The sequence below is a fragment of the Pagrus major genome, chromosome 21 (genome assembly GCF_040436345.1).
Source record: "Pagrus major chromosome 21, Pma_NU_1.0".
In the NCBI taxonomy this organism is placed as follows: Eukaryota; Metazoa; Chordata; class Actinopteri; order Spariformes; family Sparidae; genus Pagrus; species Pagrus major.
In genome coordinates this window covers 30002207-30029205 of record NC_133235.1, presented here as the reverse complement: position 1 = coordinate 30029205, position 26999 = coordinate 30002207, and the positions used below count along the sequence as shown (strand labels likewise).

Here is a 26999-nt window from a genome sequence, read left to right as displayed (position 1 = left end):
ACTCGGACCAAAAAAACAAGCAACAGCAAAACTGAGCTGCGTTTAAAGTCAAACTGAATTTTGAATTCTTCTCACTATAACGATAAAGATACTGCAGCTGTCAGCATTTCATTCTTCAAAAGAGGATAAACATATTTTTGGACATGATTGTGGAAACTTCAAGCCTCTGAGTGGACGTTTCTAACTTTTGACTGACAACTGTCAGCGTCTGTGGGGCGCTACTGAACGGAAAATAACAACACTATAGCGTTAAATCTCCTTAACGCGTTCTCTTATTTGTCCTTTTAGTGTTGGTTATCAGCCTTTTACAACATTTGACTCGTGCTTTTAAGTTTGTATTGGGAGTTATGCAGGAAAGGTTCCCAAACGTTCTGAAGCTGCGTCACCCCTTCAAAGTCCTATTATTATTTTCATGACAACCCGTCGGCCAAGTCACCAGCTTAACTGCGTATGTGCGAATGTATAGTTTTAAAAAGTGGTAATAAATCTGGAGGCAGTCCTCACGGTACCTGACGTGTCTCTCTACACACTTCGGTAACCACTGAACAAAATCACGGCTATCGTCGGCCCTCGGCTGTTTAACTGACTGCGTCGTCGTTACATGTACATATTAAATGAAACAAATTGCCTGTAGCGACTTCAGTATTCGGGACCGAAACGTCAGACGCCCCTGGAGAACTGTAGGTGTACAAGTACAAATCGAACACAGAAGATATAGAAATGGATTTCTTGCAACATAGAAATTAAAATTTCAGTTTGCTTTAATGTTGTGAAGTGAAAGTGAAATTTGTCACTTTGTTTTTATTTTCAGTTGTCTGATAATTAAAGGAACAGTTCACCCAAAAACGAAAATGAATTTGTTATCCACTCCCCACCGCACTGATGGAAAAGTAGAGTCGGACCGATATTAAGAAGTTAAAACTTCTAATCTTGACATATCGGCTGACGTACTCAGCCAACGCTTGTGATGTAACGGACGCAGGATAGTTTACAGTTTAACAAAGAAAACTTAATTGTCTAAAGTGACGCCAGTGCACTGAAACAGTAACATTCACTGGGAATTTGGGTTGTTTAAAAGGATATTTTCTGCATTATAATCTCTCAAAAGAAAGATTTCATATTGGACTGGAAACAGATATATCTGCACCCATAATATCAACCAACCGATAGATTGGTCGGGCTCTCATGGAAAGTCAGGTGAAGTTTCGTAGTCCACAAAACATTTCTGGAGCTTGGCCCGGCTCCATACGGATTATCTGATGTGATCCAGGTGTCCGGAAGCCCGAGATCCCTGATTGGTTTAAAAAGACATAATTTACGCTCTTGTCAATGTTGTTGACCCACTTCAGACGGTGTGCGCTAACACATTTAGCTTAGCAGTTACAGAGATTTCAGTTTAAGTGTGCACTGTTTTTCCTTCAGTCAGCGTTGACTCCACGTTGCTCCCTCGTAACATTTTGCTTTCAAGTTATTTTTTTATTTCTAAAGCTGCTGTAGAAAAAGCATTCAGGTATGAAAAGCCCTAAAGTCCACGTGTCCACCTGCCCATGTCCACCCATCATTCCTCAGAGGCGAGCTCCCTCTCCCCATGAGGCTTTTGTTGCCAGATCCTTCTCTGGCTTTCACGTTTCTTAGTGCTCAAAGCATCGACGAGAAAATAACACAAGAATAACATTAAAAAAACATTTCAGTATTGTCAACTGCACTGTGGCTACCACATTTATAAAATAAAGAACCAAAAACTTTAGGACGACGACATCGCAGCTGTGTGTTTGAAGCCTGTGTGTTCGTGCTCGCCACTTGCAGAGAAACAGGAATGCCGAGGCTTTTTTCGCTAAACACGACCTCCATCTTTTCCTCTTCTTCCCCCCCAGGGGTCCGGAGTTGACTTCTCTTCTCACGGTGGAACCGAGCTTTTCTGTACCTTGGTTTGTTTCTTCTTTTTCTTTTCGGATCGCAAGCAGTCACGGCATCGTTTAGCAAACTTCTTAGACAAAGTGTCTGTTGTCTCTTTCTGAGTAAGGTCTGAAACCTATGCATGCCATAGTAAAGTGGTGGTAAGATCAAGTTAGATGTCTCTTATTTTATTCTTTTTGTTTCTCCTTCTTTTAGCCAGTTCACGGTGTATAAGGAAGATGTCAACCAGTAAGTTGTCCACTGCTGACTGTGTGTCCATTTGGAGAAAAAAAAAGTGCAATTTGTGTGAGGGTGAAAAGATTTATATTAAAAAATGACAAATGACGAAGGCACTTGTCTGGATGCTGCATGACGCCCGGAGCTGAAGCCTCCAACCAGGTTTATTCTGCTTTTCAATGAATTCACAGACTCGGTGTCCAGCTGAGGCTGTAGAGTTCAGTTTAAAATGACTTCTCTGCAGATAAAACACTCTGCAAAGTGTTTTATTTCATTCTGAACAGACATTAATATGAAGCCTGACAGAAAAAGTCCACCTTCAGAAACGGTTATCGTTGTTTTGGTTCTGAGCCCTTTAAATAGCTAACAGACGTCGCCGGGCTGCATCTGAAAATACATTTAATAATTGAATCTTTCAGAGGTGATGATTTCAAATGAAAGCTTGACCGATGAATTTAGGGCCAAAGTTGATATTAGAGTTCAAAACATCTGAAATCTTTATTAAAATGCATAAACTCGCTAAAAGATTTCCGCTAATTATACAAACTAATTTGGACATTTTACAGTAAAATATGTTAGTGTCGACTCTGGTGGACAAACTTTGGAATTGCGACAGTTTCTAAATATACTATAATAATAGTACTCAAATAATTTATAAGCTAATGTCAGCCTGTTTTTTGTCGAACAGTCCAGACACCAAAGGTTGTACAAGCTTCTTCTTTGGGCTTTTATTGTGAAATGTTCCATGTGAGTCTGATCTAAGAGGCTCATACCTGTGCATACTGCCTCACTGTAGGTATCAGTGGTGATTCGTTTTAATCTATTGGTTTTCAATTCAGCACTAAATAATTAATTACATGTCAGATATTTTAAACATGTACAACAGTGTGTTAGAAAAGAAAGTGGTTCAGTAAGGGCTGCAACTAACGATTGTTTTTTTAAATCTACAAAATGTCAAAAAATAGTGGAAAAAAGCAACTTAAGACTTGTTTTCCAACAGTCGCAAGGTATTTCACTCACTGTCATACATGACAAAGAGCAGCAGCAGCAGCTTAGCCCGCACATTGGGAACATTGTCGTTTAAGAGTCTTTCTTTGGAGAACAGTAGTGTTATAAAAAAACTAACAAGCTTCTTTCAAAGCTGTGAAATGTTTTGAGTTCAGAAAAAGCTGGTCAGTAGTCGTTGAGTTAAGAAGGAACATTCACGATCAAGTTAGCGCTGATGTCGTGACGCTGCTGAATCAATTAGGCGATCAAAGAAAATGAAGCACTACATTTTCTAATGGTTGTAAAAACAGTCTCACTGAATGGTCGCATAGAAGTTGTACTATTTAAGTAACAAGGCTTTCAAGAGTGTGTACACATACTTCCTCTAATGTGTTTTAAATATACCAAGACTTTATTTATACAGTCATTAAAAGAAAACAAAGAGCAGGTCATCCGAGTCTCACGTCTCAGAAATGAACTTGTTAAACTTAAAGTTATTAACATCCTTAAACACTGCTCTTTAATAAACACATGAGGAAAAGTCCTGGTTCATAAACAAAAGGACGAAAAGTTAATGTGAAAATCCACTTATGGTTGTTAAACAGCCTCATTCTGCTGCACCGGCACACCGTCCTCATAAGTTTCTATCATTTGCGTGAATCCTGGTGACGAACTGGATCCAGGCTGTGTCCACTCAGTACGATTCATTGTCCAGCTTTTCCCGACCATGGAGCCAACATGGCGTCTTCCAGGCTTCGTATGCATTTAAATCCAGGGTGCAGAAGAAGAAGTCCATGCTGCTCGGGCCGGGCCGGGCCGAGGTCTTTAGAGACGTCCGACCGACGGTCAGCAGGAGGGAATCTGTTGCTTGTGGATCCACCTCTTCTTCAGCTTCTCTGCTTTGGCTTTTTGTTCACAGGCTGAAGCGTCAGACAGAAGAGAAGATGAGAGAATATCAGAACTGATACTTGAGATTTTTTTTTTTTTAATCTGGCAATTTTCCATAAACTTGAACTCCTAATGTACATGTGATGGTTGCTGCAGCTTAAAAGGTTCATACATTTATTTTGTGCATCTACGATTAGTTTACATGGTTTTGGGTTCAAAAAACACAATTTTCTCTCCATTTTAGCTCCCGTCTCAAATGAAATCATTTTAATACATCTTTACTTTTCCTCAAGTATGACTCGTCGGTACTTTTTACAACACTGATGCTTAATGTTCACCATCTTACTTTAGCATGTTAGCACACCAATCTTTGCTAATTAGCACTAAAGTACATCTAAGGCTGATGGGAAAGTCGTTAGTTCTGCAGGTATTTGATCATACATTGTGCAAATTAACAAATGCTAGCAGCGACCCGGAGACTGAGCTGAAGTCTGACTTGGATTAGCGTGGAAGTCTCAATATTTGGACTTACTTCCTGTTTTACCCCAGTGCCTCAGACACAACATCAGGTGCACTTTGGTTCACTAGAGCTTTTTTTTTTTAGTGTAAAAAGAAGCCAAAGTACACCAAGTGACGAGACTTCAGTCAGAAAATGCCTGTAGCCTACATACTGACATTTTGGTAAATGTTTAGTGTCCACAGTTAAAAATTCTTAGTTTGTCTTCCTGAACTTACCCCAGTTGTTCTTGACAAACTGCACAGCTGCACTCTTGTTTCTGCCCTTCTTGTTCTGGAGTGAGAGCATCTCGTTACCTGAAAGCAGACGATCATTAAAGTGTGTAAAACTGTTCAGCCAGAAGACGAACTGACAGTCGGACAGGACGCTCTGAATGTTGCCGTCGTCTCCGCAGCAGGAGTCCCAGGAGAGCGGACGCCTCAGCGGGACGAGACGGGACGTCACTGTAGCAAAGCTCAAATTGAGACAGATCATTGTCTTTACAGACTACTGCCACAGAGTGTAGCCTGCAAGTTTTTATTTACGTCTTTTCACCAGAAAATAATGAGGACAAAGAGCAGCTTCAACTCAAGAACATCAAGTTTAGGTGGAAGTTCACTGGTCTGGTATGAGGAGGAGAAAACCACCAGTGTGTACACCACAAAATATTCATGTAAGAAGCTGGAATCAGAGAATTTTTACTTTCTTTTACTCTTAAAAAATGACAGAAACTCTTATTTGATTATCAGAATCTCTGGCAATTAATTTAATAGTTAACAATTAATTGATTAACAGCAGCAGAAGGTGATACAGTGAATATGTTCTTACTCGTGGTCCTGCAGCTTCCTGGTCCGTACAGCCTGGACTTGATGAAATCCTCGGCCACCTGCTGCTGGAAGGACGCCTTCCCTCGCTCCTTCACCGTCGTCACCGTGTAGCTTCCCTTCACACTGACAAACAGGAAGGAACCAGTTTATACTTTAATACATCGAGCTTCGTCCTTTTGGCCCCAAGAAGCTCAGAGTGTTCAAGTTGTGGGAAAGTGTATTTACATACTTTCTGGCAGGTGCTAGCTTCCTCTTCTTCTTGTTCTTCTTTATCTTCTTCCTGCTCCCGTCCTCTCCCTCCTCCTCCTCCTGCTGCTCCTCTTCAGCTGGGTGAGGAGAAAACATGAGTCGTACTGAAGCTTATTCTGCTGCTTCACCGAGCAGCGTCCACCCTTAAACCCCCTGATCTGACAAAAGGTTTCTTTTACCTTCATCCTCGGACTGTTTCTGTTTCCTGGAACATAAAACAGATTCAAGTGTTCAGTAGGCGGAGATGGAAGACGGACACATACGATGTGAATGAGTCAGACCACTGAACTTACTTTGAAGGAGACGAGGCGATTTCCTCCAACACGTCAGCCGATAAGAGTTTTCTTTTCTGTGGGAAATGAAGGGAGCCGCTTTATCGAATAATAAAACCACGTAGATTACCTTTTTAACTGTCTGGTCTATAAAATGACACAAATATGTATATGACACTGGAGCAGAAACATGCTGTCATGAAGTGGACTCAACCATTTTGAACACAACACACCGACCTTCTGCTCCTGGAATAATTCCTGTCTCTTCCTCCTCTTCTCCTTCAGCAGCTCCTTTTCTCTGCAAACACAGATCAAACTTGAACATCTAATGGCTGTAATCCTGGTTCAATGTCAGACTGTTCTTGGCAGCAGCAGGCAGCGTTTTTTGCTCGGGCAAATCGTCACACCAAACTCCATTTAAGAATTGTTATATACAGTTTATCCCGCTCACAGTTAAACGTACACGCTTAACATTTTGAAGAGATATAGATTCAGAATTGTTGGGAGCAACTCTTCATATCGGCTGTCATAGAGTACAAAATTAGTGCCTTATTACAAGAATCAATTCGCTTGTCTGTCGTCTCTAAACTAACTACGCATTGTGGTCGAGGTAGTAAGTTGTGAGCCACTTACACATATTTGTCACATTTGCACGCCGATATGAAGAGTGTTACCCCAAAAATCTGAATGTGTGATATAAAATTCGCTGTGGTGTATTTATGCTGCCTATTAGCACGACATCTCCTAAATGCGGACTGTTTTGAATGGAGTCTGGCGTAGCGGAGAAGAACTAGCCGCTAGCTACCTCCGGGCCGTGTCCAGCGCCTCCTTCATGCTCCGCAGCGCCTGAGTCTTCGAGTCTTCAAACGTCACCTCGTCGGGCGCCTCGTCGTCGCTGGACGCCAACATTAAACTGAAATGTTCCGTCTGTTCCTCCGTTTCCACCATGTTTGAAGACGAAGCTGCTTTCCCACGTTGCTTCTTCGCCATGTTTGCTAGTCAAGAGACGTCATCGAGCCGAGCCGCGCCGCTTCGTGACGTCAGAAGAGTGCGACTGAGAGTGGAAGAAAGGAGAATCACAACAAGAGAAATAAAATGTTGTGGATGTAAATATTTCTATATTTAAGCTATATTCAAGCACCGAACTTCAGTACAATTTTGAGGTTCTTCTACTTTACTCATTTTCTTTTTTTATGCCACTCTCTACTTTTACTCCACTACAACTACATCTGACCTCTTTATTTAGACTACTAGTAACTTTACAAACAAATATTTTTGCATTCAAAACGTATAAGGAGCTAAAATTCAGTGTTTGTTTGTTTTTTTAAGAAATTGAACTACCCAACAGTTTATACAAGTGCAGCTGATGTAAATTAACATTAAATTATTTTTAAATTCAATTATTATTATTATTATTCATGTGTACTTTATTTATTATTTGACCCTGCGGTTTTATTTATATGTGTTTGTTGTACTTATTTATCTATTCTTACTTAAAGTTCTGGAGAAAAAAAAACGTTTTTGACTGTGAAAATGTAGAAAGTCCAAACGAGCTTTTATTTTGAAAACCACAACCGGAAAGCCATTGACGTGTAAGCGGGTCCAGCTTGTAGCAGCAGGTGGCGTCATCATCACCACCATCATCATCATCAACAACAACAACCGGATCCGTTAACTGGACCCCGGTTCTTCTCGGAACAATGCACCGACCGCTGCTCGTGTTTCTGGCCGCCGCCGGAGCGTCTGTCCTCGGCCTCCCCGGGCTGGAGGCCTCCCGGGCGGCCGTGCCCTGCCCCGCCCCGCCGCAGTGGGAGGGCAGGTGGGTCCTGTACGACCACAGCACCGGGAGGAACAGCCGGGCCGCCGTCTCCTACGACGGCCTGAACCAGAGGATCCGGGTCCTGCAGCAGAACAAGAAGCACACCCCGTGTCAGAAGTAAGAGCTGTAATCAGCTCGTGTGTGAGCGAAATAGATTTAAATCTCAGCTTAACTGTCTTAATAATCTAATAAGCCTTTATTATTATCGCGCACTGACAGGCCTGTGTGTCCTCCAGTGTTTACTTATTAGAAATATCCATGTTGTAGGTAACTATGTCGTTTTTGGAGAATAAATTCAAACTCAGAATTTTGATATTTGCAATATTATTCAAGTAATAATACAAATGCAATATGAATCCTGATAAACAAGCTGTTCTCAGAGGAGAATAAGGTCCCAGAACACTGTTTGAAGCTGGAAAGGTGGCAGGGTCCGCCACATATAAACAAAGTAAAACAGTATAAACTGTGTTGTCCTTTAAGGTCAGTTTGTTTATTCAGTCATGAAAACAAAGGGAGTTTATTATTATTATTATTATTTTTACTCCTTTAAGTGTTAAAGTGCGTTAAAAAAATACAGTTAAATAAAATATAAAGATGGATTAAAAAAAAATCTATGGTTGGGCTTTATGTAATAAATAATGACAACAATAGTGAGAAAAATTAAAGCATAATGGTGCCATGTTCTGATGATAAAGGTTAATTAATGGTCATTCTTGAGAAATAATTTACTAAAGTTTTAAAGATCAAGCCGTTAATAACTTTTCTGGTTGCCAGCTGGTGTTTACACTTTTTGTTTGATCATAATATTGTTTTATTGTCGGTATTATCATCAATAAACCGTAAGAGTTCCTCTGCAGCCCTTTTCTAGAGCGAGTCAAAGGGGCTTTTTTTACTACCTGGCAACCCGAATGTTGTCAAGTGTCTTTATATAAAACAAATAAATGTTTCTTTTGGTTTTACACCAGAGAACAACAGGTGTTCTTATTTATGGCTTATAGCTGATCAGTCATCAATAATAACCTGAACACAGGGTCTCAGATTGTTTTATTATTATTATTACTTTATATATTTACAGGATGTTTCTGTTATTTAGTGTCCCGTCTCCATTTTTCTCTCCTGTTGGACTTTGAATGGACTCCTCTCTAATAACCTGTAATAACCTGCAGTGCAGCTCTGTCGCTGCCTGTGTAAAGTGAGGATTATTTGCTGTTGCGAGAATAAACCAACACTGACCGTCTGCCAGGACTGAAGTTGGGAAATATCCTCTGGCTGGTCAACGAGAACAAAGCCTGCTGATGAGTTTGAAATGTGGTTAAAGTCTGTGGATCTGATCTTTAACATCCACTGAAGTCTTCCTGCTTCAGCATACAGGGATATTTTAGACAGCAGTGTTTCTGAGATGCTGCGGGAACTCTGAAAACATGAAGCCTCTTGTGGCTCCAGAGGAAGCGGCGTGTAATCTGATACATGAACAGCAAAGCCTTCGACTCTACTGGTTCGTTCACGTAGCACAGATCTGCTGGTGGATGAGGTTCTGTGAAAGTCTGGAAACAGAAGTCAGAGGACGTTAAAGACAGATCGAATATTTCTACATTTAAATGTCTAAAAATAACTAAACCTTTGCTCTAAATTTTCTTGAGTTGTGTACTTATACGATCCCAAATGTTTCCCACCAGTCCCGTAGCCGCCGTGGAGGACACCGAGGTGATGTCCTCGGTATTTCAAATCAACCTCATACAGTGATGATGATATTCCAGTTGTGTTCTCAGCTCTTTCTGCCAAAGATCAGTCAGCGTCGCTTTAAATTCCTCTCCTCTCTCGTTCTCTCCGTCTGCTCCAGGTTTTTTGAGTACATCTACTTGTACCAGAGCATGGTGATGTTTCAGATTGACCAGAAGACCAAGGACTGCTCAAAGGTCGCTCTGACGGAGGCGTGGGATCCCTTCGACATCCCCGACAACTCCACCTTCGAGGACCAGTACATCATCGGAGGCCCCGGGGACAATGTGGAGGTTCAGGAGTGGTCAGACAGGAAGCCGGCACGTCAACGTAAGTCTGGTTAATAACGCTAAATCACAGAGAACGAGCCTGGAATAAAAAAAACATAAAGCAAGGGTTGCTGCTGGAAATCCTTTTTACATAATAATAGCGTTAGAAGGAAAATCAGACCTGGGGACGAACGGACACAATGTTATTTTCCACAAAGAGGAATATCTTCATGTGAAGTGTTTGCTGAATTTACAAGAAGGTCCAAATAATTAAGAATTTGTTGTAGACAGCGTTTCACAAAGTTCACTTAGTTTCTTCTGACTCAACAACTCTGAAATCTTGTGATTTGTTAAAGGAGTCTGGTGATGTTGTGGTCACTAGTTCAATGGTTGGATCAGTTGAAACAAACAGTGCGTTCAAACATCTGCTGCTGACGTCGACAGGTTAACAGAGACCAAACGTGTCATTTATATTACAGTGAAGCACCTGGAGATCACTTCTTCTTCTTCTGCTGCTCCTTCTTCTTCTTCTTCTTCTTCTTCTTCTTCTTCTTCTTCTTCTTCTTCTTCTCCTTGTCATCAGATCTCAAACGTGTCCTCATTGTGTCATACGTTCAACACTTCCTGCTCCATAATAAAAATAAACCTTCCAGTGAGGCTCCTTCCTTCATGGCAAACAAGTTTGTAGCAGATTTAAAGAGAAACAGTTGGTGGATTAAAACCTCCAGTTCCTCTTCGAGCTTTCATAACGTCTGTTCGTCTGTCCTCCAGATGAGACCTGGGTGGGCGTTTACACCGTGGAGGACTGCTACCCGGTGCAGGAGACCTACACCAGGAACAGCAGCGTCACCACCTCCACCCGCTTCCTCAGCCTGCAGCTGGGCATCAGAGACCCCAACGTCTTCACCCCGCCCAGCACCTGTCAATCAGCTCGGCCCGAGAGGATGGCCGAGTCCGACTGCTGAGGCCGAACCAGCCCTGACCTTTGACCTTTGACACTTAACAGCATCCTGAGTCTGAAATCACTCCCTCGCCCACTCATTCACTACTACAAAGGTGTAGGGTAAATATGATCACTGTGTAACAGGAGTGATTTCAGATGCAGCTCTTGTTTAGTGTTTTATAAAACTGTTTGTTGATTTGCTAAAACTGCTTTCAGGACCAATGAGACCTGCGAGCTGTAACCTAACAAATGAGCTCACTTCAAGTAGTACAAAGTGGTTTAAAAAAGTGCAGTAAGCGCTCCTCGCCGCAACCAATTGATAATATCCACGTCCAGCATATGCTTTTGGTTTCAGAGAGGCCTTCAGCTGGCTAACTGCTTATTTCTTTGCCCAAACGAGGCAGTTTGACAAATCCAAACGTTCCATCACACAAATGAAGTGCCTCATAAACACGAGCAGACACGTACAAATCACACACCACGTTCTGACATGAGACGGGGAAGTACAGTGAGAAACAGTAGCTAGTAGCGGTGATAATGTTAACAAGGACAGGAGGCAGCATTAATGTAAGCCAAGACCCATATTTATTGATTCTGATCGGTCCAACAGTCACATACCTGGACCTAAAATAAAGAAGTGAAGGTGTTTTAATGACTGAAGATCAGATCTGTCTGAAGAAAACGCCCCCAGAATTCAGAATTGTCCAACAAACCTGATTAAATTATCTCGGGACATTTTGTTTGAGATGTATAACTTTAAATCTTAATTAGCGACGGAAAGATTTGTTTGCAACAGCGAGAATTTGGGTCCCTTAAAATCCTCAATGAGTTTATTTCACCATTACGGGTAAAAAATGCTGCACTGTTCACATCAAACACACACACACACTGTAAGAAGAACTGTCTCTTAATGTTATTAACTGTATGGATTGCTGCATTCATTCAGAGGGAATAAACATCAGAGGGACGTGATGTCCAAACTCAACAAGATGTCCAGACTTTGTTTCCAACATCAACATGAGTGACGCAGTTTTAACAACATGCTCAATGTCAATTCATTTAACTCAGAGGCTCAGTGAAGTTTCTACACGTCTTCCTGCAGTGAACATCACAGCAGGTTAACAAGAGGACGCCGTCATCCTGCTCACCAGAGACGCAGTGGAGGTTAAAGTTTTAGACTGATGGATACGATTCAAAATGAAAATGGTTGACGGTGTGAAGCTGCTGTAAGTCATTAGACATCAGGTGTTTAACAGAAATAAAGTGAAGACATATATTTTCTTTCAGGTTTTAAGAGACTGATTGATTTTATGTAGCTTCAGTTTGTTTCAGCTGGACTCTGCTCTTATTTTAAGGTCAGTAATCTTCAGTGTTTGACACTTTTTAAGAGCGATTCTTCTCTAATTTCAGTTCAGAGACCTCGAAGGCCTCGTCCACCGTTGTTACATGGGACCATGGTCTTATAACAGATCTTATATTACATTTATATTTATATATATTTATATTTATATTATATTAGGTCTTATAATAGATCCATGTAACAGATCCATGAATGGGGCGGTCTTGCCGTCGGAGTATTTCCTGGTTGCGTCACCAGATGTACCCGCCCCTTACCCTTACGTCACTAATTCATTCATAATCGTGACGATTATGAATGAAGAGATGCATTAAAGTCTGTTTTGGTTCAAATCTATCAAACGTGTACATTTATTAGTGTGTGTGTACAAAAAATAAACGACAAAATCTAAATTGAATTATCAACATTACAAAATAGACATTAACCCGTTGGTGAATAACAACTATATTTACCACAGCGTCACGTATTTTAACTGAAAGTTAAACTTCGGAGGTTTTATAGTCCCCTGAAGTTTAACACATCTGGCGTTGGATGTTCAAATGAGTAAAAACCGAGTATAACCCCATTACTTAAATTTGAGTGTCGTGTCTGCGCCACTTGATGTCGCCATTTTCTCTTGCTTCCTCTTCTGTATCGGGACTGAGCAGCGGCGGCGCGCAAAGGATCTTGGGATATGTGAGGCCGCGAAGGGTAGTAGCGGTGCGTCCTCCAGAGAGAGCGAAGGGCAGGCTGCGTTTGAAGGAGCCTTTGAATTTGGACAGCATACACGCGGCGTTGGGACATAATTGGCCTTCAAACGTGACCTTCGTGAATCTGGACACAGCCATCGTCTCTCAAACCTCCTCTTCCTGGAATGAAGCACAGCTGGATCAGCCCTCCTTCTTCTTCCTGTTCTCAAACACAGCAGCTCCACTCTGTCACTATATTTCCTCGTTCCCTCCCCTTCAGATCTGCGGTTTGAATGAGGGTGTAACCAGGAAGTGAAGGAGCTGACAAGACCTCATTCACTGCAGAAACACATCTTGTTCAGATCAGAGCTCAGACTAGTTTCAAGTGAATCTGAGACGGTTGTTGCGACTCAGAGGTGAAAATGGCGCAGCAAAGCAATCGGCTGGACCGAGTAAGATTCTCCTGTTCCATCTGTTTGGATCTACTGAAGGATCCGGTGACTATCCCCTGTGGACACAGCTACTGCATGAACTGTATTCAAAGCTACTGGGACACAGAGGCTGAGAGGATAATCCACAGCTGCCCTCAGTGTAGGCAGAGCTTCAAACCGAGGCCTGTCCTGGTGAAAAACATCATGTTAGCAGATTTAGTGGAGGAGCTGAAGAAGACTGGACTCCAAGCTGCTCCTGCTGATCTCTGCTATGCTGGACCTGAAGATGTGGCCTGTGATCTCTGCCCTGTGGACGAACATAAAGGCCACGACACAGTGTCAGCTGCAGCAGAGAGGACTGAGAGGCAGAGAAAGCTCAAGGTGAGTCGACAAAACATCCAGCAGAGAATCCGGGACAGAGAGGAAGATGTGAAGGTGCTTCAACAGGAGGTGGAGGCCATCAATGGCTCTGCTGATAAAGCAGTGGAGCACAGTGAGAAGATCTTCAACGAGCTGATCCGTCTCATGGAGAAAAGACGCTCTGATGTGAAGCAGCAGGTCAGATCCCAGCAGGAAACTGAAGTGAGTCGAGTCAAAGAGCTTCAGGAGAAGCTGGAGCAGGAGATCACTGAGCTGAAGAGGAAAGACGCTGAGCTGAAGAAGCTCTCACACACAGAGGATCACAACCAGTTTCTACACAACTACCCCTCACTGTCAGCACTCAGTGAGTCTACACACTCATCCAGCATCTATATCCGTCCTCTGAGATACTTTGAGGATGTGACAGCAGCTGTGTCAGAGGCCAGAGACAAACTACAGGACGTCCTGAGAGAGACATGGACAAACATCTCACTGACAGTGACTGAAGTGGATGTTTTACTGTCAAACACACAACCAGAGCCTGAGACCAGAGCTGGACTCTTAAGATATTCATGTGAAATCACACTGGATCCAAACACAGTAAACACAAAGCTGTTATTATCTGAGGGGAACAGAAAAGTAACATACATCAGTCAACAACAGTCTTATTTTAGTCACCCAGACAGATTCACTGACTGGTGTCAGGTCCTGAGTAGAGAGAGTCTGACTGGACGTTGTTACTGGGAGGTGGAGTGGAGAGGGAGAGGAGGTTATGTAGCAGTCGCATACAAGAGTATCAACAGAACAGAGAGTGTGAGTCGATTTGGACGAAATGACAAATCTTGGTCATTATATTGTGTCAATGACAGTTATTACTTTTATCACAACAAAGTCAAAACTCCCGTCTCAGGTCCTCGGTCCTCCAGAGTTGGAGTGTACCTGGATCACAGTGCAGGTATTCTGTCCTTCTACAGCGTCTCTGAAACCATCACTCTCCTCCACAGAGTCCAGACCACATTCACTCAGCCTCTCTCTGCTGGAGTTTGGGTTTATTGTTCTGACACCAGTGCTGAGTTCAGTAAACTCAAATAGACAGAAGTCATTTAAGGGTTCATGACCTCTGACAACACTGCTCATGATGACTTTTGTTCAGCTGAACTGACATTTGTCTGCATGAAGATATAAACGTGTCTGTGCTCTAAATGTGTGTTGAATATTTGTACTGATGTGTTTGCATGTTGTTGTTTCTCTCCCACTGCATGAGTCTAAAGAGAGAAAGCAGCAGAGCTTCATTTATCCTACATATTTAGTTCTCATCACTTTGTACATGTTTAAATTCATCTATAATCACATTTACATTTATTTGTTTGGCAGAACAAAAGCTGTCGTTGTTCCAATCATCACACAAATTCAATAATATATGAGGAAGATTATTAATTAGTCCTTGCATATTTAAGTCGGTGTTTTCCCTCACTTGTCAGTCATGTCAGCGTCTCAGTCCTGCGTTTGCTCCCAGTGTATCTTCACAGTTCCTGCTTTTGTCTACTGACTTTCCAGTTTGTCTCAAGTTTTTGTGTTTGCCTTTAGTTTTTTCTCGGATTCTTATCAGCCTGCTTTTGTTGCCTTTCTGGATTCAGCTTGTTCAATAAAGTTCGCTTTTAGTTTGTTAACCTGTGGCCTCAATCTTTTGCATTTGGATCCTCAGTTTTCGTTCTCAGCCAGACGATCCTGTGTCGTAAAGTTTGAATCCAGACTTTGATCAAAGTCGTTGTGACTCATTTTGCCCAGGCTGTAACCTGACGCTCCACAAAACAGCTGCTGCACTCAACAGTTTGTCTCATTTATCCTCAACTGGCATCAAATAAATGCATCTACAACAGTCATGATCAGAGTTCCTGACAACTGTGATTGATTTATTGCACCGTCACAGGTGAAGTTACTTCACCTGGTTCAGTTCAGAAGGACTTTAGGAATGATTTAATAATCATGACGATATCAATAGAAGGACTCGACGTCTGAAAGCAGAACGTGATGAGTCACATTTGAAGTCGTCACAACACAATAAGTTATGGTTGGTGGAGATTTACGTTGTTCCTGAGAAGTTTTCTCAGTCGTCACTCAACTTTTAAGACAAGTTAAATATTTGAACTTCAACAACAAATGGAAAATGTGCAGCCTACATCAGGTCCAGTTCTGAAATCATGACATGAACATTTGATTCTTTACATTTAGTTTCAGGTATTAATGTGGTTTAATCAGAACTTAACACGTCTGAGACATTTAAACCTGCAGCCTCGAATCTCACATCCCTAAATACTATTTACAACCTGAGAGCTGATGTGAAGAATATTTGTAAAGGTGAATCTCTTCTCTCCCATCTTTCCCGTGTGACCTGAATGCAGCATCAGTGTTACAGGCTGTGACTCCTGTGAACAAACTGACACAGTGTGATGTCACATATATTTAAATGTGTCTTTACTGATGTTGTTTGAAGCTGCCAAAGGCTCAGTGAAGTTTCTACATGTCTTCCTGCAGTGAACATCACAGCAGGTCAACAAGTGAACTGTGAAAACTGATGCAGGACACAAGAGGGCGCCGTCATCCTGCTAACCAGAGATGTAGTGGAGGTTAAAGCAGCTCCACTCACTTTGTCTGCATGTTTTAGTTCAGAACATGTTTTAGACTGATGGATAAGATTCAAAATGAAAATGGTTGATGATGTGAAGCTGCTGTAAGTCATTAGACATCAGATTTTCTTAGAGAAATAAAGTAAAAACATTTATTTTCTTTTTTGCTACAAACAGACTGGAGAGTCGTCATCAAACCCTCTGATTCTAAGAAGAGTTCACCTCCTAGAAACTGAAGTGATCAGTGCTTTTAACAGAGAAATGATCTCTGTTGTAAACAAGTGTTAAACAGTGTCTCTCTCAAACCTCCTCTTCCTGGAATGAACCACAGCTGGATCAGCCCTCCCTCTTCTTCCTGCTCTCAAACACAGCAGCTCCACTCTGTCACTTTATTTCCTTGTTCCCTCCCCTTCAGAAACACGTGTTCAGATCAGACCCAAAATAGTTTCAGTTATCAGGAAGTGAAACTCAGACGGTCGTTGACACTCGGAGGTGAAATGGCTCAGAAAGGACTTCAGCTGGACCGAGAAACTTTCTCCTGTTCCATCTGTTTGGATCTACTGAAGGATCCGGTGACTATTCCCTGTGGACACAGCTACTGCATGAACTGTATTCAAAGCTACTGGGACAAAGAGGATGAGAAGAAAACCCACAGCTGCCCTCAGTGTAGGCAGAGCTTCACATCAAGGCCTGTCCTGTTGAAAAACACCATGTTAGCAGTTTTAGTGGAGGAGCTGAAGAAGACTGGACTCCAAGCTGCTCCTGCTGATCTCTGCTATGCTGGACCTGAAGATGTGGCCTGTGATGTCTGCACTGGGAGGAAACTGAGAGCTGTCAAGTCCTGTCTGGTCTGTTTGGCCTCTTACTGTGAGAAACATCTTCAGCCTCATTATGAATTATTTGAAAAACACAAGCTGGTGGAGCCGTCAGAGAAGCTCCAGGAGAACATCTGCTCTCGTCATGATGAGGTGATGAAGATCTTCTGCCGTACTGATCTGCAGACCATCTGTATTTTGTGCTCCATGGACGAACATAAAGGCCACGACACAGTGTCAGCTGCAGCAGAGAGGACTGAGAGGCAGAGAGAGCTGGAGGGGAGTCGACAAAACATCCAGCAGAGAATCCAGGACAGAGAGGAAGATGTGAAGGTGCTTCAACAGGAGGTGGAGGCCATCAATGGCTCTGCTGATAAAGCAGTGGAGGACAGTGAGAAGATCTTCACCGAGCTGATCCGTCTCATGGAGAAAAGACGCTCTGATGTGAAGCAGCAGGTCAGATCCCAGCAGGAAACTGAAGTGAGACGAGTCAAAGAGCTTCAGGAGAAGCTGGAGCAGGAGATCACTGAGCTGAAGAGGAAAGACGCTGAGCTGAAGAAGCTCTCACACACAGAGGATCACAACCAGTTTCTACACAACTACCCCTCACTGTCAGCACTCAGTGAGTCTACACACTCATCCAGCATCAATATCCATCCTCGGAGATACTTTGAGGATGTGACAGCAGCTGTGTCAGAGGCCAGAGACAAACTACAGGACGTCCTGAGAGAGACATGGACAAACATCTCACTGACAGTGACTGAAGTGGATGTTTTACTGTCTAAGCCACAACCAGAGAACATGACCAGAGCCGGACTCTTAAGATATTCACGTGAAATCACACTGGATCCAAACACAGCACACACAAAGATGATATTATCTGAGGGGAACAGAAAAGTAACATCAGTGAGACAACAACAGTCTTATTCTAGTCACCCAGACAGATTCACTTCCTATGGTCAGGTCCTGAGTAGAGAGAGTCTGACTGGACGTTGTTACTGGGAGGTGGAGTGGAGAGACAGAGGCGTTGGCGTCGCAGTCGCATACAAAAACATCAGGAGGGCAGGGAGCTCTGATGAATGTAGATTTGGAATTAATGACAAATCTTGGGCATTAAGATGTAACAAAAACAGCTATGAAGTTTGGTACAACGATGTTCAAACTCCCGTCTCAGGTCCTCGGTCCTCCAGAGTTGGAGTGTACCTGGATCACAGTGCAGGTATTCTGTCCTTCTACAGCGTCTCTGAAACCATCACTCTCCTCCACAGAGTCCAGACCACATTCACTCAGCCTCTCTATGCTGGACTTGGGTTATCAAGTTATGAAACCACTGCTGAGTTCAGTAATCTCAAACAGACTGAAGACATTTAAGGACATTTTCTCACTTCAGAGATCATCTGTCAATCAAACATTTTGTCATCTTCTCACCTGTTGTTGTGTAAATGTTTGAGTGTCTTTAGGTGGCGCTCCTTCCTGTGTCTGTTTAACCATGGAGGCTCTCACTGCTCATGATGACTTTTGTTCAGCTCAACTGACATTTGTCTGCATGAAGATATAAACGTGTCTGTGCTCTAAATGTGTGTTGAATATTTGTACTGATGTGTTTGCATGTTGTTGTTTCTCTCCCACTGCATGAGTCTAAAGAGAGAAAGCAGCAGAGCTTCATTTATCCTACATATTTAGTTCTCATCACTTTGTACATGTTTTAATTCATCTATAATCACATTTACATTTATTTGTTTGGCAGAACAAAAGCTGTCGTTGTTCCAATCGTCACACAAATTCAATAATATATGAGGAAGATCATTTATTATTTTCTTGTACGTAGCTGAGATTCAAACAAACTGATTGTGTGGATGAAGTGAAATCATTGAACCAGAGTCATTGAACAGACTTTACTGATGGGACGTGTGAACAAACTGAAGCTTTACATGGTGAATAAACAAACACGAACAAAGTCTTTTCTTGTCGTCTTCATTCCAGGGTCTCACACAGAGCTGATGGAGAACATGTGACACTAATATGAGAGTATAACTGAGGCACTTTTCCTCCTCAAACACCACAAAGTTCACAGTTCATGTTCAGAGCTGAAGCCGTCAGAAAATCATCAAATGAATAAATTATTCTTCACGTTTGGTTTCAAGTATTTCCATGTTGTTGAATCATAATTCTAGAAGTCAGAGAACTTAAAAAGCCTCAAATGTCACATCCCTAAATACTATTTACAACCTGAGAGCTGATGTGAAGAATATTTGTAAAGGTGAATCTCTTCTCTCCCATCTTTCCCGTGTGACCTGAATGCAGCATCAGTGTTACAGGCTGTGACTCCTGTGAACAAACTGACACAGTGTGATGTCACATATATTTAAATGTGTCTTTACTGATGTTGTTTGAAGCTGCCAAAGGCTCAGTGAAGTTTCTACATGTCTTCCTGCAGTGAACATCACAGCAGGTCAGCAAGTGAACTGTGAAAACTGATGCAGGACACAAGAGGGCGCCGTCATCCTGCTAACCAGAGATGTAGTGGAGGTTAAAGCAGCTCCACTCACTTTGTCTGCATGTTTTAGTTCAGAACATGTTTAAGACTGATGGATAAGATTCAAAATGAAAATGGTTGATGATGTGAAGCTGCTGTAAGTCATTAGACATCAGATTTTTAAGAGAAATAAAGTAAAACGTTTATTTTCTTTTTTGCTACAAACAGACTGGAGAGTCGTCATCAAACCCTCTGATTCTAAGAAGAGTTCACCTCCTAGAAACTGAAGTGATCAGTGTTTTTAACAGAGAAATGATCTCTGTTGTAAACAAGTGTTAAACACAGTGTCTCTCTCAAACCTCCTCTTCCTGGAATGAACCACAGCTGGATCAGCCTTTCCTCTCCTTCCTGCTCTCAAACAAAGCAGCTCCACTCTGTCACTATATTTCCTTGTTCCCTCCCCTTCAGATCTGCACTTTGAATGAGGGTGTAACCATGAAGAGCTGACGAGCCTCATTCACTGTGGAAACACATCTTGTTCAGATCAGAGCTCAGACTAGTTTCAGTTATCAGGAAGTGAATCTCGGACAGTTGTTGCGACTCGGAGGTGAAATGGCGCAGCAAAGCAATCAACTGGACCGAGCAAAGTTCTCCTGTTCCATCTGTTTGGATCTACTGAAGGATCCGGTGACTATTCCCTGTGGACACAGCTACTGCATGAACTGTATTCAAAGCTACTGGGACACAGAGGATGAGAAGAAAACCCACAGCTGCCCTCAGTGTAGGCAGAGCTTCACACCGAGGCCTGTCCTGGTGAAAAACATCATGTTAGCAGATTTAGTGGAGGAGCTGAAGAAGACTGGACTCCAAGCTGCTCCTGCTGATCTCTGCTATGCTGGACCTGAAGATGTGGCCTGTGATGTCTGCACTGGGAGGAAACTGAGAGCTGTCAAGTCATGTTTAGTCTGTTTGGCCTCTTACTGTGAGAAACATCTTCAGCCTCACTTTGAAATTCCTGCCTATGAAAAACACAAGCTGGTGGAGCCGTCAGAGAACCTCCAGGAGAACATCTGCTCTCGTCACGATGAGGTGATGAAGATGTTCTGCCGTACTGATCAGCAGTGTATCTGTTATCTCTGCTCTGGGGACGAACATGAAGCCCACGTCACAGTGTCAGCTGCAGCAGAGAGGACTGAGAGGCAGAGAGAGCTGGAGGGGAGTCGACAAAACATCCAGCAGAGAATCCAGGACAGAGAGGAAGATGTGAAGGTGCTTCAACAGGAGGTGGAGGCCATCAATCGCTCTGCTGATAAAGCAGTGGGGCACAGTGAGAAGATCTTCACCGAGTTGATCCGTCTCATGAAGAAAAGACGCTCTGATGTGAAGCAGCAGGTCAGATCCCAGCAGGAAACTGAAGTGAGTCGAGTCAGAGAGCTTCAGGAGAAGCTGGAGCAGGAGATCACTGAGCTGAAGAGGAAAGACGCTGAGCTGAAGAAGCTCTCACACACAGAGGATCACATCCAGTTTCTAAACAACTACCCCTCACTGTCAGCACTCAGTGAGTCTACACACTCATCCAGCATCAATATCCGTCCTCGGAGATACTTTGAGGATGTGACAGCAGCTGTGTCAGAGGTCAGAGACAAACTACAGGACGTCTTGAGAGAGACATGGACAAAGATCTCACTGACAGTGACTAAAGTGGATGTTTTACTGTCACAACCAGAGAACAAGACCAGAGCTGGACTCTTAAGATATTCACGTGAAATCACACTGGATCCAAACACAGCACACAGACTGCTGTTATTATCTGAGGGGAACCGAAAAGTAGCATTCATGAGTCAACAACAGTCTTATTCTAGTCACCCAGACAGATTCACTGTCTGGTCTCAGATCCTGAGTAGAGAGAGTCTGACTGGACGTTGTTACTGGGAGGTGGAGTGGAGAGGGAGAGGAGGTTATGTAGCAGTCGCATACAAGAGTATCAACAGAACAGAGAGTGTGAGTGGATTTGGACGAAATGGCAAATCTTGGTCATTATATTGTGTCAATGACAGTTATAACTTTTATCACAACAATGTCAAAACTCCCGTCTCAGGTCCTCGGTCCTCCAGAGTTGGAGTGTACCTGGATCACAGTGCAGGTATTCTGTCCTTCTACAGCGTCTCTGAAACCATCACTCTCCTCCACAGAGTCCAGACCACATTCACTGAACCTCTCTATGCTGGAGTTTGGGTTTATTGTTCTGACACCAGTGCTGAGTTCAGTAAACTCAAATAGACAGAAGTCATTTAAGGGTTCATGACCTCTGACAACACTGCTCATGATGACTTTTGTTCAGCTGAACTGACATTTGTCTGCATGAAGATATAAACGTGTCTGTGCTCTAAATGTGTGTTGAATATTTGTACTGATGTGTTTGCATGTTGTTGTTTCTCTCCCACTGCATGAGTCTAAAGAGAGAAAGCAGCAGAGCTTCATTTATCCTACATATTTAGTTCTCATCACTTTGTACATGTTTAAATTCATCTATAATCACATTTACATTTATTTGTTTGGCAGAACAAAAGCTGTCGTTGTTCCAATCGTCACACAAATTCAATAATATATGAGGAAGATCATTTATTATTTTCTTGTACGTAGCTGAGATTCAAACAAACTGATTGTGTGGATGAAGTGAAATCATTGAACCAGAGTCATTGAACAGACTTTACTGATGGGACGTGTGAACAAACTGAAGCTTTACATGGTGAATAAACAAACACGAACAAAGTCCTCTTCATCCACCAACCTCGGTGTCAAACTATGGCGTGGTCTTGTTAGTGAAATGAAGTTATATAACTGAGGTTCAGGAACTGGACCACGCCACTCCACCCCGCTGAAGAAGCCATGCCGACCATGACGTGCACCCATCAAGAGGTACCCCCACTCTGAGTCTCAACCTCCCTGGTTCCTAGACGGTCAAGCCACTCCGTCACCCCTCTTCATCTACCAACCTCGAGCCCCCTTTTCTTTATCCACCAACCTCAGTGAAGTTTCTACATGTCTTCCTGCAGTGAACATCACAGCAGGTTAACAAGTGAACTGTGAAAACTGATGCAGGACACAAGAGGGCGCCGTCATCCTGCTAACCAGAGATGTAGTGGAGGTTAAAGCAGCTCCGCTCACTTTGTCTGCATGTTTTAGTTCAGAACATGTTTTAGACTGATGGATAAGGTTTAAAATGAAAATGGTTGACGGTGTGAAACTGCTGTAAGTCATTAGACATCAGATTTTTAAGAGAAATAAAGTGAAGAAAATATATTTTCTTTCAGGTTTTAAGAGACCGATTGCTTTTATGTAGTTTAAGTTTGTTTCAGCTGGACTCTGCTCTTATTTTAAGGTCAGTAATCTTCAGTGTTTGACACTTTTTAAGAGCGATTCTTCTCTAATTTCAGTTTCTGCTGCCAGTTGTACAGTTCAGCTTCACTACAGTGTGTTTCTGTGTCAATAACTGTATTGACACTAATCATTAAGACTTAACGTCACTGGTGTGATCAGAACGTAACTGCTATCGTTGGCTCGTTGTGACAAAACTCAACATATACGTATAAAAGTGTAGATTTCCCAGATTCATCCAGTCATCATGACAACTGGCTATTGAGCTGATGTTCTGGACGTCATATGATTTTGAGGCCTGTTCAAACATCTTGAGCCATTTGGTTTCTGTAGGCAACATTTTCCTTCTGAGTTTATATGGAAGTTTGTTTTTGGTGCTTTGCCAACAAACCTGTTGGATGAGTTGTCTTTTAGTGGGGAGGTGTTCTGGACAGAGGTCAGAGATTCCCCGAGGTCCTGATGTGAACAGAGATTTCTCCAGATCAGGTCTCAGGTCATCAGAAGCTGTTGGGTTCAGCTGTGATGTTCTCCCTCAGCTGGCTGCAGTCAGTCAGCTGGGAGACTTTATAAGAGCTGCAGTTCCCTGCTCAGCTGGTCGTGTGTCTTCAGGGAGTTGACACCATCAGTCGGCTTTCTGTGTTTTCTGTTTGACTGAAAATCTGAGTTGAGTGTGTTTGAGATTTTTTTCTTTTGTCCAGTTTCCGTACATTTTGTTTCCCCCTGTTCAGTGACTCCCACTTCACCTTTGGTTTTTGGGTCCAGTCCTTCTGTTCGTCCATCATTGTGACAGGATCAGTGGGTGGCTGTGTGTTTTATTCCCACCGCCTCCTTTTAGACACCGAGGGACCAGTTTGCTTCGACCCTCCAGTGATTTGTGCAGTGCTTTGTTAGTGTCCCAGCCTGCGACCCCTTCAGGTCCTTCAGGTTTGGTTTTCTGTGGAAACGTAACAGACGGCACCAACATCCCCGAGCCGGCCGCCGGGCCCTTCGCTTAGGTTGACCGCCACAAACAACAAACAGCAGCAGCTGTCTCATGTATTTCTCATGACGTTGGATCTTTAACACGTCCATAGATTTCATTTAAAAACAGAGAACATAAACTTTATTTATACTTCTGACACATTATCTTGAGTCTCCACAGTGTCGGTCCGTCAGCTGGAACAGTTCATCAGTTTCACTCTTTGTCCTGAACGTCACTTATTTATTTCTCAGCTACATTTTTTATTCAGAGTATCTGGTTTCCTTTTTTGTGAATATGAACATACAATACATTTTTATTCCAACAATAATTTCTGTCTTTGTTGAAGTTGAATTTGTTCTGTGAACATTTACTCTGAGCAAAAAGGCCACGAGACGTCAGCAGCAGAGAAACTCCTGAACCTGATGAGGTTTAAATGACAGAATGAATCCAGGTCAAATGTTAATCATTAAACGTGAGAACATTATATTCCAGCAGCTTCAGTGTTTTATGACAGGCTGGTTTGATGACTCCCTGTTGAAGGTCGACTGTTTTTATGAGCAGCAAAATAAAACTGAACACAATCTGAGGAAGAGTTAGAGAACTATGGAGCCGTCAGCAAAGCCTGAGGAGCCCAGAAATATTTCACAACTAAAAACTTTGATGTTGTCAAATGTGGAGCAGGTTTTAACTGAGGCTTCGTTGTAAACGAGCGAACAAAGTCCAGAGTCACAGAGCGGCTCCTCGTCCTGGAATGAAGCACAGCTGGATCAGCCCTCCCTCTTCTTCCTGCTCTCAAACACAGCAGCTCCACTCTGTCACTATATCTCCTTGTTCCCTCCCCTTCAGATCTGCACTTTGAAAGAGGGTGTAACCAGGAAGTGAAGGAGCTGACGAGCCTCATTCACTGCGGAAGCTCATGTTGTTCAGATCAGAGCTCAGACTAGTTTCAGTTATCAGGAAGTGAAACTCAGACAGTCGTCGACACTCGGAGGTGAAATGGCTCAACAAAACATTCAACTGGACCGAGCAAAGTTCTGCTGTTCCATCTGTTTGGATCTACTGAAGGAACCGGTGACTATTCCCTGTGGACACAGCTACTGCATGAACTGTATTCAAAGCTACTGGGACAAAGAGGATGAGAAGAAAACCCACAGCTGCCCTCAGTGTAGGCAGAGCTTCACACCAAGGCCTGTCCTGGTGAAAAGCACCATGTTAGCAGATTTAGTGGAGGAGCTGAAGAAGACTGGACTCCAAGCTGCTCCTGCTGATCTCTGCTATGCTGGACCTGAAGATGTGGCCTGTGATGTCTGCACTGGGAGGAAACTGAGAGCAGTTAAGTCCTGTTTGTTCTGTCTGATCTCTTTCTGTGAGAAACACCTCCAGCCTCACTTTGAATCTCCTGCCTATGAAAAACACAAGCTGGTGGAGCCGTCCAAGAAGCTCCAGGAGAACATCTGCTCTCGTCACGATGAGGTGATGAAGATGTTCTGCCGTACTGATCAGCAGTGTATCTGTTATCTCTGCTCTGTGGACGAACATAAAGGCCACGACACAGTGTCAGCTGCAGCAGAGAGGACTGAGAGGCAGAGAGAGCTTGAGGTGAGTCGACAAAACATCCAGCAGAGAATCCAGGACAGAGAGGAAGATGTGAAGGTGCTTCAACAGGAGGTGGAGGCCATCAATGGCTCTGCTGATAAAGCAGTGGAGCACAGTGAGAAGATCTTCACCGAGCTGATCCGTCTCATGGAGAAAAGACGCTCTGATGTGAAGCAGCAGGTCAGATCCCAGCAGGAAACTGAAGTGAGTCGAGTCAAAGAGCTTCAGGAGAAGCTGGAGCAGGAGATCACTGAGCTGAAGAGGAAAGACGCTGAGCTGAAGAAGCTCTCACACACAGAGGATCACAACCAGTTTCTACACAACTACCCCTCACTGTCAGCACTCAGTGAGTCTACACACTCATCCAGCATCAATATCCGTCCTCTGAAGTACTTTGAGGATGTGACAGCAGCTGTGTCAGAGGCCAGAGACAAACTACAGGACGTCCTGAGAGAGACATGGACAAACATCTCACTGACAGTGACTGAAGTGGATGTTTTACTGTCAAACCCACAATCAGAGCCTGAGACCAGAGCTGGACTCTCAAGATATTTACGTGAAATCACACTGGATCCAAACACAGCAAACAAACATCTGTTATTATCTGAGGGGAACAGAAAAGCAACTTTAATGAGAGAAGAACAGTCTTATTCTAGTCACCCAGACAGATTCAGTGTAAAATTTCAGGTCCTGAGTAGAGAGAGTCTGACTGGACGTTGTTACTGGGAGGTGGAGTTGAGAGGGAGAGGAGTTTATGTAGCAGTCGCATACAAGAATATCAACAGAGCAGGGGACTCGAGTCAACATGAATTTGGATACGATGACAAATCTTGGTCATTAGATTGTGACAATAACAGTTATAACTTTTATCACAACAAAGTCAAAACTCCCGTCTCAGGTCCTCTGTCCTCCAGAGTTGGAGTGTACCTGGATTACAGTGCAGGTATTCTGTCCTTCTACAGCGTCTCTGAAACCATCACTCTCCTCCACAGAGTCCAGACCACATTCACTCAGCCTCTCTATGCTGGACTACGCTTTTATTATGTTTTTGGAGACACTGCTGAGTTCAGTAAAGTCAAATAGACAGAAGTCATTTAAGGGACAGTGAGTTAAACTCTGAGTTTTAACTCTTAAACTTATTCTGTCTTCATGTTTGTGGCTGATTGTTGTGTCGTGCCTTCACCTGTCAATCAAACATGATGGGCGGGACTTTGACATCTTCTCATCTGTTGTTGTGTAAATGTTTGAGTGTCTTTAGGTGGCGCTCCTTCCTGTGTCTGTTTAACCATGGAGGCTCTCACTGCTCATGATGACTTTTGTTCAGCTGAACTGACATTTGTCTGCATGAAGATATAAACGTGTCTGTGCTCTAAATGTGTGTTGAATATTTGTACTGATGTGTTTGCATGTTGTTGTTTCTCTCCCACTGCATGAGTCTAAAGAGAGAAAGCAGCAGAGCTTCATTTATCCTACATATTTAGTTCTCATCACTTTGTACATGTTTAAATTCATCTATAATCACATTTACATTTAAGATTTAGTAATGTCACATATATTTAAATGTGTCTTTACTGATGTTGTTTGAAGCTGCCAAAGGCTCAGTGAAGTTTCTACATGTCTTCCTGCAGTGAACATCACAGCAGGTCAACAAGTGAACTGTGAAAACTGATGCAGGACACAAGAGGGCGCCGTCATCCTGCTAACCAGAGATGTAGTGGAGGTTAAAGC

The 26999-nt window shown here is 42.9% G+C and overlaps 6 protein-coding genes across 7 annotated transcripts; 5 read left to right on the top strand and 1 right to left on the bottom strand.

Annotated features, from left to right (window-relative positions):
- Positions 1–3509: 3509 nt before the first annotated feature.
- Positions 3510–6886, bottom strand: nol7 (nucleolar protein 7). Its single transcript, XM_073491205.1, has 8 exons — positions 6658–6886; positions 6090–6150; positions 5874–5929; positions 5760–5785; positions 5561–5657; positions 5333–5454; positions 4744–4821; positions 3510–4040 (listed from the first exon to the last, which is right to left on the bottom strand). The coding sequence occupies exons 1-8, from the start codon at positions 6840–6842 to the stop codon at positions 3967–3969; spliced, it is 699 nt and encodes a 232-aa protein (XP_073347306.1). The 5' UTR covers positions 6843–6886; the 3' UTR covers positions 3510–3966.
- A 557-nt stretch (positions 6887–7443) lies between these two features.
- epdr1 (ependymin related 1) lies at positions 7444–11590 on the top strand. 2 transcript variants are annotated; one of them, XM_073491231.1, is made up of 3 exons: positions 7444–7788; positions 9512–9720; positions 10431–11590. In XM_073491231.1, the coding sequence occupies exons 1-3, from the start codon at positions 7553–7555 to the stop codon at positions 10622–10624; spliced, it is 639 nt and encodes a 212-aa protein (XP_073347332.1). In that variant the 5' UTR covers positions 7444–7552; the 3' UTR covers positions 10625–11590. The 2 variants fall into 2 exon arrangements, with proteins under 2 accessions (XP_073347332.1, XP_073347333.1); XM_073491232.1 differs by having other exon boundaries at positions 7475–7671; positions 10431–10710.
- A 1368-nt stretch (positions 11591–12958) lies between these two features.
- LOC141016709 (tripartite motif-containing protein 16-like protein) lies at positions 12959–14621 on the top strand. Its single transcript, XM_073491230.1, has one exon. The coding sequence runs from the start codon at positions 13050–13052 to the stop codon at positions 14508–14510; it is 1461 nt and encodes a 486-aa protein (XP_073347331.1). The 5' UTR covers positions 12959–13049; the 3' UTR covers positions 14511–14621.
- Positions 14622–16499: 1878 nt separating this feature from the next.
- LOC141016397 (tripartite motif-containing protein 16-like) lies at positions 16500–18817 on the top strand. The gene has a single exon (XM_073490726.1). The coding sequence runs from the start codon at positions 16543–16545 to the stop codon at positions 18229–18231; it is 1689 nt and encodes a 562-aa protein (XP_073346827.1). The 5' UTR covers positions 16500–16542; the 3' UTR covers positions 18232–18817.
- Positions 18818–19948: 1131 nt separating this feature from the next.
- On the top strand, positions 19949–22108 carry LOC141016399 (tripartite motif-containing protein 16-like). The gene has a single exon (XM_073490729.1). It carries the CDS (start codon positions 19949–19951, stop codon positions 21614–21616), a length of 1668 nt encoding a protein of 555 aa, XP_073346830.1. The 3' UTR covers positions 21617–22108.
- A 2140-nt stretch (positions 22109–24248) lies between these two features.
- On the top strand, positions 24249–26645 carry LOC141016398 (tripartite motif-containing protein 16-like). Its single transcript, XM_073490727.1, has one exon. The coding sequence runs from the start codon at positions 24672–24674 to the stop codon at positions 26352–26354; it is 1683 nt and encodes a 560-aa protein (XP_073346828.1). The 5' UTR covers positions 24249–24671; the 3' UTR covers positions 26355–26645.
- Positions 26646–26999: the final 354 nt, after the last annotated feature.